The 17,055-nt window shown below is 31.9% G+C and overlaps 1 protein-coding gene across 1 annotated transcript; it reads left to right on the top strand.

Annotated features, from left to right (window-relative positions):
* The first annotated feature begins 6,889 nt into the window (after positions 1–6,889).
* LOC127735976 (uncharacterized) lies at positions 6,890–16,870 on the top strand. The gene is made up of 9 exons (XM_052246457.1): positions 6,890–7,599; positions 8,196–8,636; positions 9,292–9,451; positions 9,916–10,041; positions 10,460–10,594; positions 11,070–11,542; positions 11,873–12,127; positions 14,142–14,240; positions 14,634–16,870. Exons 1-9 carry the CDS (start codon positions 7,066–7,068, stop codon positions 15,717–15,719), a joined length of 3,309 nt encoding a protein of 1,102 aa, XP_052102417.1. The 5' UTR covers positions 6,890–7,065; the 3' UTR covers positions 15,720–16,870.
* Positions 16,871–17,055: the final 185 nt, after the last annotated feature.

Below are 17,055 nucleotides of genomic sequence, written 5' to 3' on the forward strand. Positions count from 1 at the left end.
TGACTCGAGTGCCTCTGATGATTTAAATGTAGGCGAAACATGCGTCCTAAATCAGACTACTGAGATTTTTGATATGTTAATTCAAAATCTTACCCATTTGTAGCTTCATCATCTTGAAGCAAACAGGGTATTTTTCTGGATAATCGTGCATATTGGTTCCCACATGATAACTTCTTTTTATACTATCGCTTGATAATATTCAATAGACATCTTTACCCGTGAGTTAAGTTTTCATGTGTAAATATTAGTGTTATTTAGTTTTTTAATGAACTCAACCCGCATATACATCTATATATTTCTGAAACTGACAATATCACAACGATTGTTACATGCAAAATCAATTCACATGAATTTATTTAGATAGTGAAGATTATCATTTCAACCATTACTTACACGATTAATTATGTCAGAATAACTGTATATATGACGCACAATAATCATGAATAACATTTACGGTACCAATTTTACCGCACCAGACGTGCATTTCGACAATTAATGTCTCTGCAGTCGTGCCCGAGGTCAAAATAATTGACGAATGTTCGTCGTACGTTCAGTGCTGGCATTTCTAGATAACGTCTTCCTTTTCAAGTCTTTTCGTTGAAAAGTTTGCATTGGTCGTAATTATAGCACCTTGATAGCGTAATTTCTTTTTTAAAGTATATTGTACAACAATGTGGTGTTCAACTATATATATATGCATGTTGTCAACGAGCAAATGACAATCACGACGGAATGGTAATGTCTCCCCTGGAAATATGAACTGCATCGTTCTGTGTAAGTTATCGCGTCTTTGTTGTGACCTATGCAACCAGATTTCAGATGAATGATTTTCCTTTAAGTAAGTATCATCACCCGAGTGTAATTGCAGTGTATTTGATGATTTTCACTATACAACAAAGCCTGGTTTTCTGTATTTTCTATAGGAGGTGCAATAAATAAAGGCAACAGTAGTATACCGGTGTTCAAAAGTCGTAAAGCGATTGAGGGAAAACAAATCCAGGTTACAAACTAAAACCGAGGGAAACACATCAACTATAAGAGGAAAACAAAGGAACAACAGGAACAATGAAGTCCAACAAAATCAAACGCCAACATACATAGAAACGAACCATTTGATAACAACTGCCGTATTCCTTATTTGGTACAGGATATTTTAAGAAAATGGGTTGAACCTGGTTTAATGGCTAGCCAAACCTCCCGCTTTATGACAATGTTAAAAAATATCGCTAAAATGACAACACTATGTGACAGAAAAACAACACAAACATACGCAAGAAAATGCGTCACAGAGAAACGCACAAACAAATAATATAATAGTCGATACAACATGCAAACCGCAGAACAACGACGAACATATCCAATCAACGACAAACACCACAGGATATCACAAACAATGACGCGCTTACGTAACTAATATGCAATCTCGAACTTTATACAATTATTTTCACAATACTTGTCCAAACAACTTTCATGACAATGATGGTATTGAAAGGCAATTTTATAATTATTTGGACTACAAACGATAAGACATAACACATTATCCAACCGAAACCATCAAACATAAAAAAAATAAACAAATATAAGGAAACGCTCTTTGGACGCAACATATTTATAGAGTGCTTTTATTTTCATTTGATAAGGATAAGTAATTTGATCAGATATGTACTGGGTTTGAAAGATCATCTCATGAAAGAATTGACTGATTAATTGGTGTTTAATGCCGCTTTCAGCACTTTTGTGATATTTCGTGGCGGTCAGTTTGTATTGGTGGAGGAAGGCGGAGTGTCCGGAGACAACCACCGACCTTCGGCAGGATACTGACGATCCTAGTCAATTGAAATTGTAGTCGAGCGCACCTGCAACTTGCTGGATTCTAACTTACAGCCTCAGTGTTAAAAGGCTAGTGATAAAGTAGCTGGACTACTTAAACTACTCGGCCACCGAACACCGAAGCCCCGACATAGAAGGATATATAATGCCAAAAACATTTCGGGTGAATTCCATTGAGACTATTATCTATTAATATCAGAAATGTTATCTAAAACTACAGGTCACGGTACGGGTTAAACCATGTGCAAAATCCAGATCGCATAGTAAGCTATAGCAAGACAAGAGAAAACGAACAGTCTGATTTAAGTTTTTAGCATTGAAAGAAAGTCCATTATGACTTATGGTAACCAACGACGATCAATACACCTCAAGCTCGAGACCTTTAATGGGTAAAAAAAATTGTCACAGGGTTAACGAGTTTGTAAGTGCTCAATAATCCCCCCATTATTGAACAGTGATGTAACAGGACAACTATGAAATCAGTTGCCATTAATTGTCTGCTCATATCGATATTGATCACAAAACAACTATATAATGTCAAAAACAAAACATTAGCCTGTGCCTTTTCATTTTCTTCTTTTTTGCTCAACCTTTGGGGAAGCCAAAATTCTTAATGTGGACATCATCACATATATTTATTTATGCTCCGTTACATTAGATATCTTTACGAGAATACTATAATTACAAAGTGGCATATTTTGTGACAAAAAAGTAGCGATGACTTACAGATTGGTGGACGTCATAAGTCGAAAGGAAGTATGACCGTTTCCTCGTGGTTTTCACAACGTGGTTGTTAGAAACTAAATAAGACAAGACAAGTAACAATCTAACATATTCTTATACAGAGTTAATTGAGTATCACCCTGGGGGTAGAACCCGGATATGGGTTTACATCTTCTAGAAATTGTAGTTATGGGCAAAACTGAGAATATGGTTTTTTTAACTTATCTTTACACAGAATATTTGAAATATATTGTAGGTTTATAGTTTCATTGTAAAATATATGATAAAACATTAGCAGACAACCAGTTGGAGTCGTTTTCAGGGAATTTAATTTTCATATCTTCCTTTTGTTCAATAACTCTATTTATCGTTCTTCCCTTCACCTATATCACCCTGCTGAGTTTCTCCGTAATTTTCGTATCACGGTTTTGAGACATGAGCAGACATCATCAGATAATCGGCGACGTCACCATATCTGAGGAGAAGTTATCAAAGACAGGCGAAAGATACCAAAGGGACAAACTCATAAGTCGAAAATAAACTGACAACGCCATGGCTTAAAAAGAAAAAACCAACAGACAAACAACAATAAACAAAACACAACATAGAAAAACTAAAGACTGAGCAAGACAAACCCCACCAAAAACTGGGGGTGACGTCACAATGTTTGAGGAGACGTTATCGTGCTTACTTTCGTCAAGCGTAACATTTTCTCAGGGAGTGGGAAAAGACGCATAATAGAACGATAAAAAGATTATCTGGTTTTCTAATTGAAAAAAGGGTTCACATTGTGACTCGCGGCTGACATTTTACGATATTCAATGTGTAGAAACCCTTATAATGTATAAATACTTGACCGAACTTTTGTACATGTTTGAATACCTTGTTTTTCAGTTTTATAATGTATAATTTCATATCATATTTACTTAAATTAAACGTATAATCAAAATACCTAAGTGTTAGATATCAGACAAAAAGTTGAAACTTGTAGAATCTCAATGAGTTTTCAAATAACAAGTTTACAAAACATTGAAAACAAGTATTTTTGCATGCACATGTTTTACCATATATGCAAAAGAATTGATTGATTAATTCCTCTGATTAATGAATAAGACATTGCTAGTGAAATCACGTGATGTTTGTCACTGATATTTTTATGATGAATATGTGCTGATAACACATTAACATCTCTGTAATATCCTATTTAGCACTCATTCAAAAATATAAAAAAAAAAACATCTATTACAATAATTGTTACACATCTCATTTATAATGTTTCTTCAGTTTTTTTTTCTTTATATATTGAATCAAGGTTAAAATTTGTATTGTTGACATTGTTGAAGGAAAAACATAATACTATTTATAGATAACAAGAGCTGGCTTTATGCTGTCTTCCCGCCTTGTAATGAATTCAGCTAACCATGTAACTTTTAATGAATAAAACTATCCCAAAAAGAATTTGTTTCACTGTATAAATCCTGAATATATAATGAATGCTTCACATTAAATACCTGAATATCTCAATTGCAAAATAAAGGTCAAAGATATGATAAAAGACAATGTGGAGTGTACCGTCATGAGACAGCAACCCAACAACACATCCAACTAGGTGAAAACATTATATTCTCCAAACAGAAAAACAAACATTAAGAAGTGACAAATAATTACCGCAAACACATGAACATGTGACAAGTTTAACAAACATTATAATATCTCTAAACGCTCTATTTTAGTGCTAATTAGTGGATAAAAAAAAACGTAACGAAAACATTACTCAAAAAAAGGCAGCACAAGGGAACAAAATTATCTATGATGACTTTTTTTATGTAATTACATTATAATCGATAGCAAAAACACAAACTATAAATATAATTTTAAGGAAAGCACTTAGTTTCTGAAAGCAAACTTCAGTTTTGCTGATATGATGAAATCATACCTCACTTTGATACTGGTGGCTATACTTCAGAGTATATTTCATAACGTTGTTCGAAATAACACTATCTTTGTCAATGTGAAATAAAAAGGATATGGGTTATGTGACAAATAATCATCCAAATTGTCAAACCCCAAGTAAAAACTAAATATTGTTACATCTTACAGTGATATATATGATTGAGTGCATTACAAGTTTCATCAACACAACCTTTTAAGAATAACTGTACAATAAAATAGTATTTGTCAGAAACGTTGGCTCTCTTTTTAGTCATTAACAAATATTGATAATTCTCTCATCTGATTTAAGAAAACATGAAATAACTGTTGGTAACGTTGCAGTAGTTGAAAACAACAAAATATGGATGGAAAAGTTTCAAAGACGATTCTTGTTAGAACTGCAACTTTGGCTGTGCTTACTACTGCGGAGATCAAGAGACACATATGTTTTATATCCTTTTGAAATATGCCGAATAAGAATAATTTTAAAGCTAAAATAACATTAAACGGTCCAAATTGTATTACACCAGATAAATTTGTCGAAAAACATTTTTCTTTAAAAGTTAGGCGAAAGATACCAAAGGGACATTTAAACTCATAAGTCATAAATAATCTGATAGCGCGATGGCAAAAAAGAAAAAAAGACCAATGGACAAACAACAGCACACAAAATACAAATCAGAAAAAAACTGAAGACTGCTCAACGCGAACCAAGCCAAATACTGGGGATCTCAGGTGATCCTGAAAGGTATGCAGATCTTGCTCCACATGTGGCACCCGTCGTGTTGCTCGAATAAGTACAACACCGGTGATCAGTCTAGTTTGGTAGGTCACATTCGGGAAAAAGGGGAATATTTCCGTAGTCATCTGTGAAACAGATATTCCGTACGGTCAATCAACTTGTGATGGCGTTTGTAAACTTTTCAAAGTGATGACATCGACTTCACCACTTGGTTTCTTTCTTCCTTGTGAGCACAACCATCTATCAGGGAAACCGTGATAGGAAACGCAAACCCTGGAACATCGTTTCAACTGTAAGATATAATATGTAGGCGGTGCTGGAATGTTGCTACATAGAAATGGAAAGTTCAAAATTGGGAAGCTGAACTCTTTTGTCTTAGGTTTGTTTATCAACCGATCCTCATTGTCAATTTTATGATGTAAGTCGAGATATGAGGCATACTTAAATGTATATGTTGTATCCTTTATTTCCTGTTCAATGGGGTAAATGCGTTCAACATATTCACTTTGAATTATTCAGTGTGAGTACATTATCTATATAGCGGAACTTAAAGGTAAAGGGCAATGTAAGCTTCTGTTCATTCTTCCTATCTAAATGTGCCAGTATTAAGTCAGGAATTCCGTCAGTCGTTTTCTTTATTTATATATAAGTGTGTTTTTTTTAAGAATTTTATGTTCAATACAGATTTTTGTCTTTGTAATTTATTCACAACTTTTCCAAAATAGAGGCAATAAATGGTAACCAAACATGCCTCATGCAAAATGTTATATACTTACATTTAAGTGCCTTTTCAGGTTAATATGTTGTTGCTAACTTATAAGCTTATACAAAAGATCTTTGGTTATCCATACACAAATCTTGGATGTAAGAAATTAAATGTCACCGTATGGCCTTCAACAAAGAGCAAATATAGATATTAGAATATGTGGTATGAGTGCCATTGAGACAATTCTCCATCCAAGTTACAATTTGTACAGGTAAACCATTATAGGTCAAAGTACGGTCTTCAACACGGAGCCTTGGTTCACACCAAACAGCAAGCTATAAAGGGTCCCAAAAAAGACTAGTGTAATATCAAACGGGAACACCAACAGTCTAATCTATATAAAAAACGAGAAACGAGAAACACATATGAACCACATCAACAAACGACAACTCCTGAACATCAGATTCATGACTTAGGACAGGTACAAACAAGTGCAGCGGGTTTAAACGTTTAAATAGGTACCAATCTTCACCCTTATCTGAAACAATAGTGTAACATCACAACATAGAAAGACACACTATACAATATCAATTGAAATGGCTTAACTCAATCAAAAGACATTTTAACACAAGTGAACATACACTGAACGAATAAATTCGATCTATAATACAATGTAAATACAAAATCAATAAAATAAAATAAGGGGTGAATAACTAAAGGCAACTGTAGTATACCGCTGTGAAATGTTAAACAATTTAAAAAAAACAACAATAACCTTGAACAAAAAGCCGCCAAATACAATAATGTACACAGGTAAATGAAACCAATTTTGTTGTAAGGTATACAGTTTAAATGGAGAACGGAAATATGTTTTACAAAATAAATAATTTTGTTGTTCATAGTACGAAGAAGTGAAAATTTATAGTCATACCAAACACTTATCAAAGTAACCCGAATAATCCAGTCGTTATATTACGCTCCCTAACGATCACTACATTAACGCCTGAATGCATACCCAATCAGAACGCGTCAACCGGAAGTTCAAATTAACGAACTGCATTGTGGTTTATCGTCTATAGAAATTGGCGCAAAAAGTAGGAGGAGTTGAAGTAAATGTTTGTAAACATGAGCGATGGACCAAAACACCTGTCTTCACTGTTCACACGTGTTCAGTTCATCTAAAGACGTGAGGAGAAATGTTGATAAACTTCAGGGAGATGTTGATATTGTTAAAACTCTGTCGTTTACATACGGGATTGCAGAAAAAACACTTCGTAGTTATGTTGACAGTGCAGAAAGTTGTTATGTGTGCAGCAAGTGTTTTGCTACATTACAGGGGATATGTAGGAGTCAGAAACGTTACAACAATCTCACAGAAAATTTGAAGAATGCTGCTTCCCTGAATTTTGTGAACTTCAAAACAGAATGTACATCACTGTCAGTTCACCATGCTAAGTCTGTGGAAATATTGAACTCATCAATTAAAAAGAGACCAAGAAGTTGCCTTACTCCAATGAAATCTGGGTGTACACCAAAAGGAAAGAAGTTAGTTACCCCATCAACACCAAAAGCAAACAGAAGGAGATTGAATTTCTCAAATTCACCAAGGAAGACCCCAAATTCAACCATGAAAAAAATATCTGCAAGCCCTGGGCCAAGAGTTAAGGTATGCTTATAATTATGATCTGTAATTGTAGAGGAGACAAAAAACTCTGAAAAGTGTAACTTGTGTACATTTATTGTTTTATTTGGCTTGTACTTGTGAGCCTTCCAAATAATTAGACTCAGTCTTATTCAATACTGCAACTTCACTATCATGACTATACAAAATTAGGTCTGCATGCATGAATTCATCATACTCAATTATAAAAATATAAAAAGAAGGATTTGTAAGCACCTGTGCATGTATATACATATTTCTCTATTTTTTTAACTTGATGAAGAGTGCAAGACTTTACTTGTATCTTTAATAAATCAAAATGTACATGTACAATGTACACATGAAAAATACATTGTCATTATAATTATTAACAACATTTTTGGTATAAAGATCAACATCCATGTACATTTACATGTACTTCTAATATCTAAATACATTTTCATGAATACTATATATTAAAATAGCATATTATCATAGTATCATTGTTTGTTCACTTTGAATTATGTATGATAATATTTGTATTACTAAGTAGAATCATCTGTATTTCCTTAATGTTAACCTAATGTTTGGATTTTAGACCAATACTTTTATTTTCATTCCAGGTGCAACTTGGATTTAGAGGCAGTACAAGGAATACTGAACTTAAAGGCCACAGCAAACTAGCATGCCGAGCACTAGTATTAAAACAGTACAAAACAGCGCTGAATCATCTTCTTCAAATTGAAGAACTGAAGAAAGACCTCAACCAAGTCATTAAAAAGAAGATAAGTCAAGAGATTCAACAAATATGCAAATACAAAGATTGTGTCTTACGGACAAAAAACATAAAACAATTTTCATGGAAGACTGCCTGCAAACAGCTGGAAAGTGTATGTCCTCTTACAATGGATTTCCTTCATACAGTTGCTGGTCCTAGTAAATTGAAGCAGCTACCTCGTGTTGTTTCAAGTGTGGCAATACTGTTATTTAACCGAAACATGCATATGGGAGCATTACAAGTGATAAATAGCATTTTGATGTTCAGAGGTCATGTTCGAACAAAGGTATGTACAAAATTGATTAATCTAAGGACATGCACAAATCTTAAATGTTTCACAGTACATGTACATATTTATATATAATACATGTATATATATATATATATATGTGGTATAAATCTGAATGAGACAACTGTTATCTCAGACCAAATGCTGTTGATGTACAATGTACATGTACATGTAAGCAGTTATTTATTATTGAAGGCTACATAACAGCCTATAACATTGAGCCTTGAATAACATCGCATTTAGATAAATACATGTCCATGAAAAAATTAGCAAATATAGGAAGAAAAAAATTGAATAGACAGAAACGAATATATTATATATTTACATTGATTTAGGGTTCTACTATATCTGTATATACATTTTGTACATGTATTTATTTACAATTTTATTATATTTTTTTTCAATATAGTAAACATTAACCTATTACTTTTTGGTACATTTACATCTTACAAAATGTATATGTATCATAGGCAGATCCAGAGGCTCCCCCCCCCCCCCTCCCCTTTTGTGGGAAAAAATTTAGTTGATTATATAGGGAATCACTGAAGCATGACTGGAGCGGCCCCCCCTTATCAAAAGTTCTGGATCCGCCACTGTATTTTAGTGTATGCACATTGCACATGTATTTCACAGATACTTTTCTATTATTAAGGTGTACACTTCCTTCAACAGAGCTGGTTTGAGCAGTTCATACAAATCTACAGTAAGACATGTTGATGTTATATGTGAGGACTTTGACCTGCCAGTAAAAATGTGGTCTCAAAAGTTAGCTATTGCTGCAAAGGATAAAGACAAAGATATGACGGCATTAGGTATGTTATATTTTTCATTATGTATGTTGATCAGGCTAAACACCAATCATTGGACAAATTGCACATATAAAAATAAGATGTTGTGATATTATTACCAGTGAGACAATCTTCATCTTTATTTAAAAGTATCCATTTAATCACATGTAAATCTGATTATAATTTGATGCCTACATAATTGATTTATGATTGAAAAATGAGTCCATGGGTGTGATTGGGGATGCTTCAACCTGGAAATAGATTCATTTTGATGTTACTGTATGTTTTAAAGTACATTAATACAAGACCATTTCTCTTGGTTATTAACATTTTTTTAATGAAAATATTTTATGTTTGTATAAATTTATGTTCAGGTATACATGTACATGGAAAATAATAATATGCTCATTTGTCAACCACATTTCTACATGCACATGTATTCCATATGAGCAATTAACTATTTTTATTATTATTATACATCATTTCAGATGATCATAATTATGCCTTGTCCACTTTTTTGGAAGATGATTCTACAGTACATGTATCAATGGAATCCCCAGCAATAACATTGTCTTCTGTACAGACACCAGCAAAGCCAGTGCATGACGAACCAGGTATTACAATTTGCCCATGATTATCAGCACATTTGTAGGGATACTGATTTCACTATAATTCTTGAGCAATTATATACAGTACTTTTTAAAGAAGAATGTTGAAAGTTTTTAACCTTTATTTCCATATTGATTTATTAATAATAATTTTTTATTTTTTTTTCGTAATTTCAACCAAGAGTTTTGGTTAACATGTATGTAATGTATATCCAGTTGAACGTTTGAATTGAATGCAAGTTTTTCGTTTAGAAAGTTGTCGGTTTTAAAGTACACAGACTGCAATTATCATGCTTACTATTTCCAGGTAATAACTGTGCACATTTAATTATTTGTAACTGTGTTAATGTTGGATTGACTTTCTTTTCTTTTTATTTGTGACTGAAAGAATGCAAAAAACTCATATTCCTGTCATGCATTTCAGGATTACATCAGGGTTCAACATTTAACGAGGCAAACATAATAAGTGAGTGCTCTATGAATGAAGAATCACCATGGCCAATGTACATAGCTGAACCTTACCCAGTGACAACACCCAGTTATAAAGAATCAGTTAAAGGTACATATATACCAGCTTCATTTCTTTAATAAGTTATTTAAACACAATAATATTGTTTATAATAAAAATATATATGTATTACATGGTACAAAATGTATTATGATTGCCAATGAGATGACTGTCCATCCAAGTAAAACCAAATGTAGTTACAGTTTATGTATTTTAAAAAGCAATTATAGATTACTGTCATCATATATTATTATATTGGGATATCTTGATTCTGGTAAAATCTTTAACAAATAAAATAACATATTTATTCTGTTAGCATACTTATGGTACATATTTATATTATGAAAAGTAGTTCAGCATGAGAAAAAAATGTTAACCAAGCTAATATTGAATTAATTTTTAATTTTAAACAGCTACATGTGTATATGCAAATGTGGTCAAAAAGATGTGTGTTAAAAATGTTAAATATTTTGTACATTTTGTAAAATGGACATTTTATTAATAAATTGTATTACATGTATTACAGATGCAGTCTTGTTTACACCACTTCCAGCTGACACATCCCAGCATGAAGAACCTATCACTGAACTAACAGCAGCTGACTCTCCTTTTACAACAGTAAATTCCAAGGATATTGACTCAACAACTGAACCTTCTTTTCAAATTATAATGGACAACCTCAATATGAATACAAAAGCACGACATAAAACAATGGACACATCAAACAAAGTCTTCAACTTAGTCCATTCTGTTGCAGTGAAAGACCGAGCACCATCAGAGGATTTAGACTCTGTTCACCCACAAGCAGACATACTGTCTGTTCCAAATGAAGCTTTTGTTCCAAATGCAGAAGACTACAAGGCACTATACCAAGACTGTAATATACTTATTCAAAGGGCATTAGTCGACCATATTTCAGCCTTGAAGGACTGTCAAGAATTTGTTACCTACCACATTCCCCATCAGTATACAGAGGAGTCGAAGAAAAAAAGTGTTATTGTAAGTATCCACAGTATACAATGTAGCTAATTAATGAAAATAGTAAATATGTATGTACATCTGTCATGAAATAAAAGTAAACATCAAAATTAAACTATTGATATATATATATATGTGTGTGATATTTACTTTATACATTTTTGTAGACTTTTTTTTTAGAAATTTTAGTACTTCTGCTCAGTTTTAGATAACAATATACATGTATATACTGTCCATGTAACCTATGGATGAATGTACTTTAGACAGTTGTTTCTTAAAAACATAATTTGTTTTAAATATTTTTGATGAAGATATTTTCTTCCAATAAAAAAAATTTTATCTTCATTGTAGGTACCTCTTGGAATCATGGAAAAAGATGAAAACAAAACAGAAGAAATGATTGAAGTTATTGAACATCTGCAACAGTATGTGCCTAGAGATGGACAACAAAAGATGATGCCACTTCTGTTAGGGGGAGATGCTCTCAGTGTAGAAAGAGGTGACGCGGCACAAAAGGCAAGAGCTGATGGAGTTAATCAAGAGGACCGTCTGGAAGGATTTATTTGGAAGAGTGAAGACTGGCATGGTCATGTCATAACTTTACAGGTATGTTTCTTATGTAATTGAATATGAAAAAATATATGTTTCATGTATGTAAAATGATAATATAAAAACAAGGAGATGTGGTATGATTGCAACGGAGACTAATATCCACAAATGTTCAAATGAAGTGGGCGTTAGCAACTGTAGGCAAAAGTACAGCCTTCAACAATGAGAAAAATCCATAACGTAGAGTTTGCTTTAAATATATGAAACAATTCAATTTAGAAAACTAACATCCTAAGCAGGGATAGGCACGATTACTGACAAATGTAATCGATTAATAATCGATTACATGAAGGATTTTTGTGCAATCGATTAATAATCGATTACTCTTAGTTTTGTATGTAATCGATTGCAATCGATTACTTTATCAAAAGTAATTACATTACTTTTCGATTATTATCAATTACATGCTATAAAATATTGAAGAAAGTTTAAACACACAACTTATTTAGAGTGGTAATTTGGAACTTTACAAAAACAGCTTTTAAAGCATTGTTTTCAAATGTTTTCAAATTGCTTTTCTAGATAGACACTCTTAGAGAGGATCTAAACTATTTAAATACTCTTGAGTAAGCGATGATAAACATGAGAACATTCTTGAAATGAAATCGACAATTGTATCAATTGCTTCCTTATATTGTAGGTCATTTTCTCCATAGTTTGCACATTTTTGCTGTCATACTGACTTAATTTTGATATTTACTCTTATTGAACAGGATGGTATATTTGAATATAATGAGTATGAGAGGTTTCTTATGAAAAAAAATATATTAAAAAGAAGAAGAGTCAGTTTAACTAATTTTAAAAGATGGAAATTTATAATTTATAGTTACATGAATGAATTTATCCTTTTGTTTGGATAATCTCCCTAATTACAGGTTATAAAATTGCCAATGGCGAACAATTTATAACCTAAGGGCAACAACATGTATTAAATCTCTCATTTAATTAAACATAATTGAAATCAAAACATAGTCTGTATCTCATTGATTAGAGGTCTTTGATCATCTGATTAGTAATTATAAAAACAAGAAGGTTTTTGAGAATTCTTTGTTCTCTTTTCAAAATCATAAACAATTTACATTTTAGTGACACAATGGGATACATGTATTTATTACTGAACAAAAATTTCAATGCATTGGTTCATTGTAAAAATGTTTTGTATTCTTTCCTAATTTTAATGTCATAACACTATGAGGAATCAACCAGGTTATCTACTCTAAGCTAAAGTTCTAAATATAATTGAAAATTAAGCTTTAAAAAATGTTATTACATATATAAAAGCATTCTTATTTAGTATAGTACAGAACTTAACTTAGGACTACAAGTACATTTATGTATTTTCCTATTTTGATTCTATTTTCTTATTTTTAACATTTTTTAGTTTAATAAATAATATCTCAAATTATTGACAAGCATTGGAAGTCATTTATTTCAAAAGCTGGTAATAAAGTAAAATTTGTTAGCCTAGGAGATCTGGTTTATCATAATGCAGCTTGAGACAATAGATCTAAATAAGGTATTTGATAAACTCTCAAGTAATATTGATACATTCTATTTTATCAGTACTTTAAACTGATGAATACATGCATTTGTCTATTTTCATTTAAACTAGGTTTTATTTCAAACTATATTACTAAAGTAATCGAAATGTAATCGAAAAGTAATCGATGATTACATCATAATTTTTACTGTAATCGATTAAATTACGATTACATGTAATCGAAAATGTTGTCGATTACAGATTACTGTCGATTACTTTAAAAAATGTAATCAATTACAATCGATTACGATTACAGATTACGATTACCCCATCCCTGGTCCTAAGTAATAACAGAACAATTTAGGCATGACAAAAATTACAAGCAAGAACCAACGACAACTACTGAATAACAGGCTCCTGACAGACATTTAAAGAATGTTTGTGAACACTAATGTTATATTTTTAGGTCATAACTTGGTTTTGATGGGTTTTTTAAAATAATTTGTACATCTTTATTTGTTTATTTTTCAGGAAATTTATGATCTACATTTTAAAGGGACATCATCTGCAGAAAAAGGAACCCTATTTCAGCTTTGGAACAAATTTGATCACCGAGGTGTTAAATCAGTTGTAAGTACATTTAATTATAAACACAGCTTTTAAGATGAAATGATAAAAATTTCTACATGTATTGCTTTTCTTCAGCCAGTCTATTAAATTCATGAAATGAAGTTGCTTTTCACCATAATTTTTTGTTCATATGCTATATATTGAAGGAGATAATTGTAATTGTAAATGATGAGAAACATATTAATATGTTTGATTCATAAAGTTGTAAAGCTATGTTATATTGTCTGTCATAATAATCTCATGTTTCTGTTACTCTGAATACTAACAAACTAGTTGATTTATAGATCTGCCTAAAATTTATTGTTGCATTAAAGAAAACCTGAATAAATGATTATAGTTGACACTATTCTATATTTGAAATAATGTTCTAAAATTATAAACTTTATAATTTAGGTAAAGGATGCTGTCAATGACTGCAGAGATTTTGTTCGTTTTGTGACAAAAGGCTATATTGTCCTAGCAGCATTACAAATACTGAATCTGACAGATGTTGGTGATTTAAACAAAATAACTGACAACATGAACAAAGAGGAAAAGAAAGAATTTCTAGTAAAGGTGTCATCAGATATAGTGGAAAAATACATTGTAGCCAAACCATTTGAACTTGAACAGAATGGTCATGACACAGCAGACAATAGCAGAGTACCTTGTGGCTATCCAGGCTGCCAAAAAACATTTGCCATAAATGGAAAATGCAAGGAAAAACACAGGAATATATGTTTGTATAAAGATTTGCAACATTTACAGTTACCAGAAACTAACAAAAAACCGAAAGTAACTAACAAACTTGATTCCGATAAAGCAGAAACAGAAGATCACAAGTTTAATTATTCATGTAGTTTGTTGAGAGATGGTCTGTACGACTGGATAAGAGAGGATGCATCTAAAGAAAATGACGGTGATCGTCTAGTACGTATGTGGAGGTTAGACATTCTGAAATATACTTTACATAATCATACGAAATACCGTCTTCTGTCATTCCGGATACAAGCCCAACTGTTAGCATTGCTACCACCAAAGCTAGCACACCAGTTGCGCCACAACAGGGGTGTGAACATACACGGTGGGGCTGGAAAAAATGTACCAGGTGATTTGGCACTGGAATTTTTAAACATGCGTGCCAAAGATTCCTTGAATTCTTTAAGTGGAAATTTGTCGTCATCTTCGATACAAAGATGTGGTAGAAGTTTGCAGGGATGCAATGACCTAATTGACAGTTACACGGAAGGTTTACAGCAATTTTTCGGTCGACCTTCAAACTCTAAGCCATCAATTCAAAAGGACATTAACTCTTTAGTTGAAGAGCTATCAAAAGAGAAGTTATTTGATAAAATTCCAGGACGATGTCACCATTCCTTTCAAAACATTGTTAATGATGATACAAGTAAAGTAAATGGACAAAAACTGAGCCAATGGATAACATCAAAAAAAGAAACATTTGCGAAATACCAGCGCAGCCGTTCGTATCAAATGTTTTGAACTGTAGAAATTTGCTTAGAATATGTGTACGCCTGAAGTAACAAATTGTGATCATGAAAGTTCAGTGCAATATTTTGAAGTCATAGTGCAATTTTGTTTGTTATCCTTTTTACATGTTTTTTTTTAATGAGTTACAGTTTGTATTCAAATAGTGTGTTACCTTGTCTAATTTTTTTTAATGTGATCATGTATATAATATTCATTTTGTATGCAATGAAGATTTGTTTTACTAGTCTTATATGCAATTGTTCACAGTCTCTTGAAGTGTGATATATTATTGCTTTGTTGGAATTTTGCTGCCTTTGGTTAAATCAAGACATGATGTGCTTGGTAATTTGTGATCCCAAATACTCAGTTGTTTTTGTTTTATAATTAACTGTGATCATTGTAAATAAATAGTGCTGTAAATATTTTTGTCTTTTTGACTGATTGTGATGGAAAAATTATGCGGTCTCTGGTTAAATCAATACAAGTAGGTTGTTATCGTAAATATTCAAATTCAATCAGTTGTTATTTTTTAATTAATTGTGATTGTTGTGTTGTTTAGTGCTGTAAATATTCATGTTTTGACCAATTGTGACCATACATCTTTATTTAGTGCCAGTATAGAAATATTTTCAACAAGAGATACTTTTGGAATAATATAATATTTTATCTAATGAAACAGAATTCAGTGTCGAAATTAAAGGAATAGTGCTTTATGATGTATATGAATCTTCCAAGATGTATTGTTCCATTTTACAATTAAATAGATTAGTGCTGACCAAGCTAAGCAGTATATATATGATTCAATAATCGTGCATACAGGTCTTTAAAAAATCAACCAATGAATATTTATCATTATATGTAATTCCAGTGTTTTGGTTTGGATTTTAATTTGTTGATCATGAACCACAGAATTTTTTTTTAAATTTTCTATCCATTCTGCCCTCTATTAAATTATTTTTTTTACCTTTGCATTGAATGCATGTATTTTTCTATTTGAAGAACCTATCTGATTTTTTTAAAGTGATACCTATACTTTTACTGCTGGTTTCTCAGTCGGCATGTTTATTTGTATCATTCTATGTATAATTTTCATATGATTGTATATATTTGATGCTATTTTAAAATGAAGTTGATTGTGTTAATAAAATGTCTTTCAACACCAATTTTTTGTTCTTGTACTAAAGTTATGTACATGATGTAGTTGGATACTGATAACTGAGGCATGTTATCAGGGTTATTTAGAGTTTTGTCAACAAGTAGTAAGTTAACAGTGACACTTAATGACAATTTAAACATAAGAAGATGTGGTATGATTGCCAATGAGACAACTTTTCATCCAAATCTTATA

This window comes from Mytilus californianus, unplaced genomic scaffold (assembly GCF_021869535.1).
Source record: "Mytilus californianus isolate M0D057914Y unplaced genomic scaffold, xbMytCali1.0.p SCAF_3, whole genome shotgun sequence".
NCBI classification, from domain to species: domain Eukaryota; kingdom Metazoa; phylum Mollusca; class Bivalvia; order Mytilida; family Mytilidae; genus Mytilus; species Mytilus californianus.

Coding starts and splice junctions, on each gene's coding strand:
- LOC127735976 (XM_052246457.1), top strand. CDS start 7,066: ATGGACCAAAACACCTGTCTTCACTGTTCACACGTGTTCAGTTCATCT. Junction 10,595..11,069: donor TTATAAAGAATCAGTTAAAG/GTACATATATAC, acceptor CATGTATTACAG/ATGCAGTCTTGTTTACACCA. Junction 12,128..14,141: donor GTCATGTCATAACTTTACAG/GTATGTTTCTTA, acceptor TTTATTTTTCAG/GAAATTTATGATCTACATTT.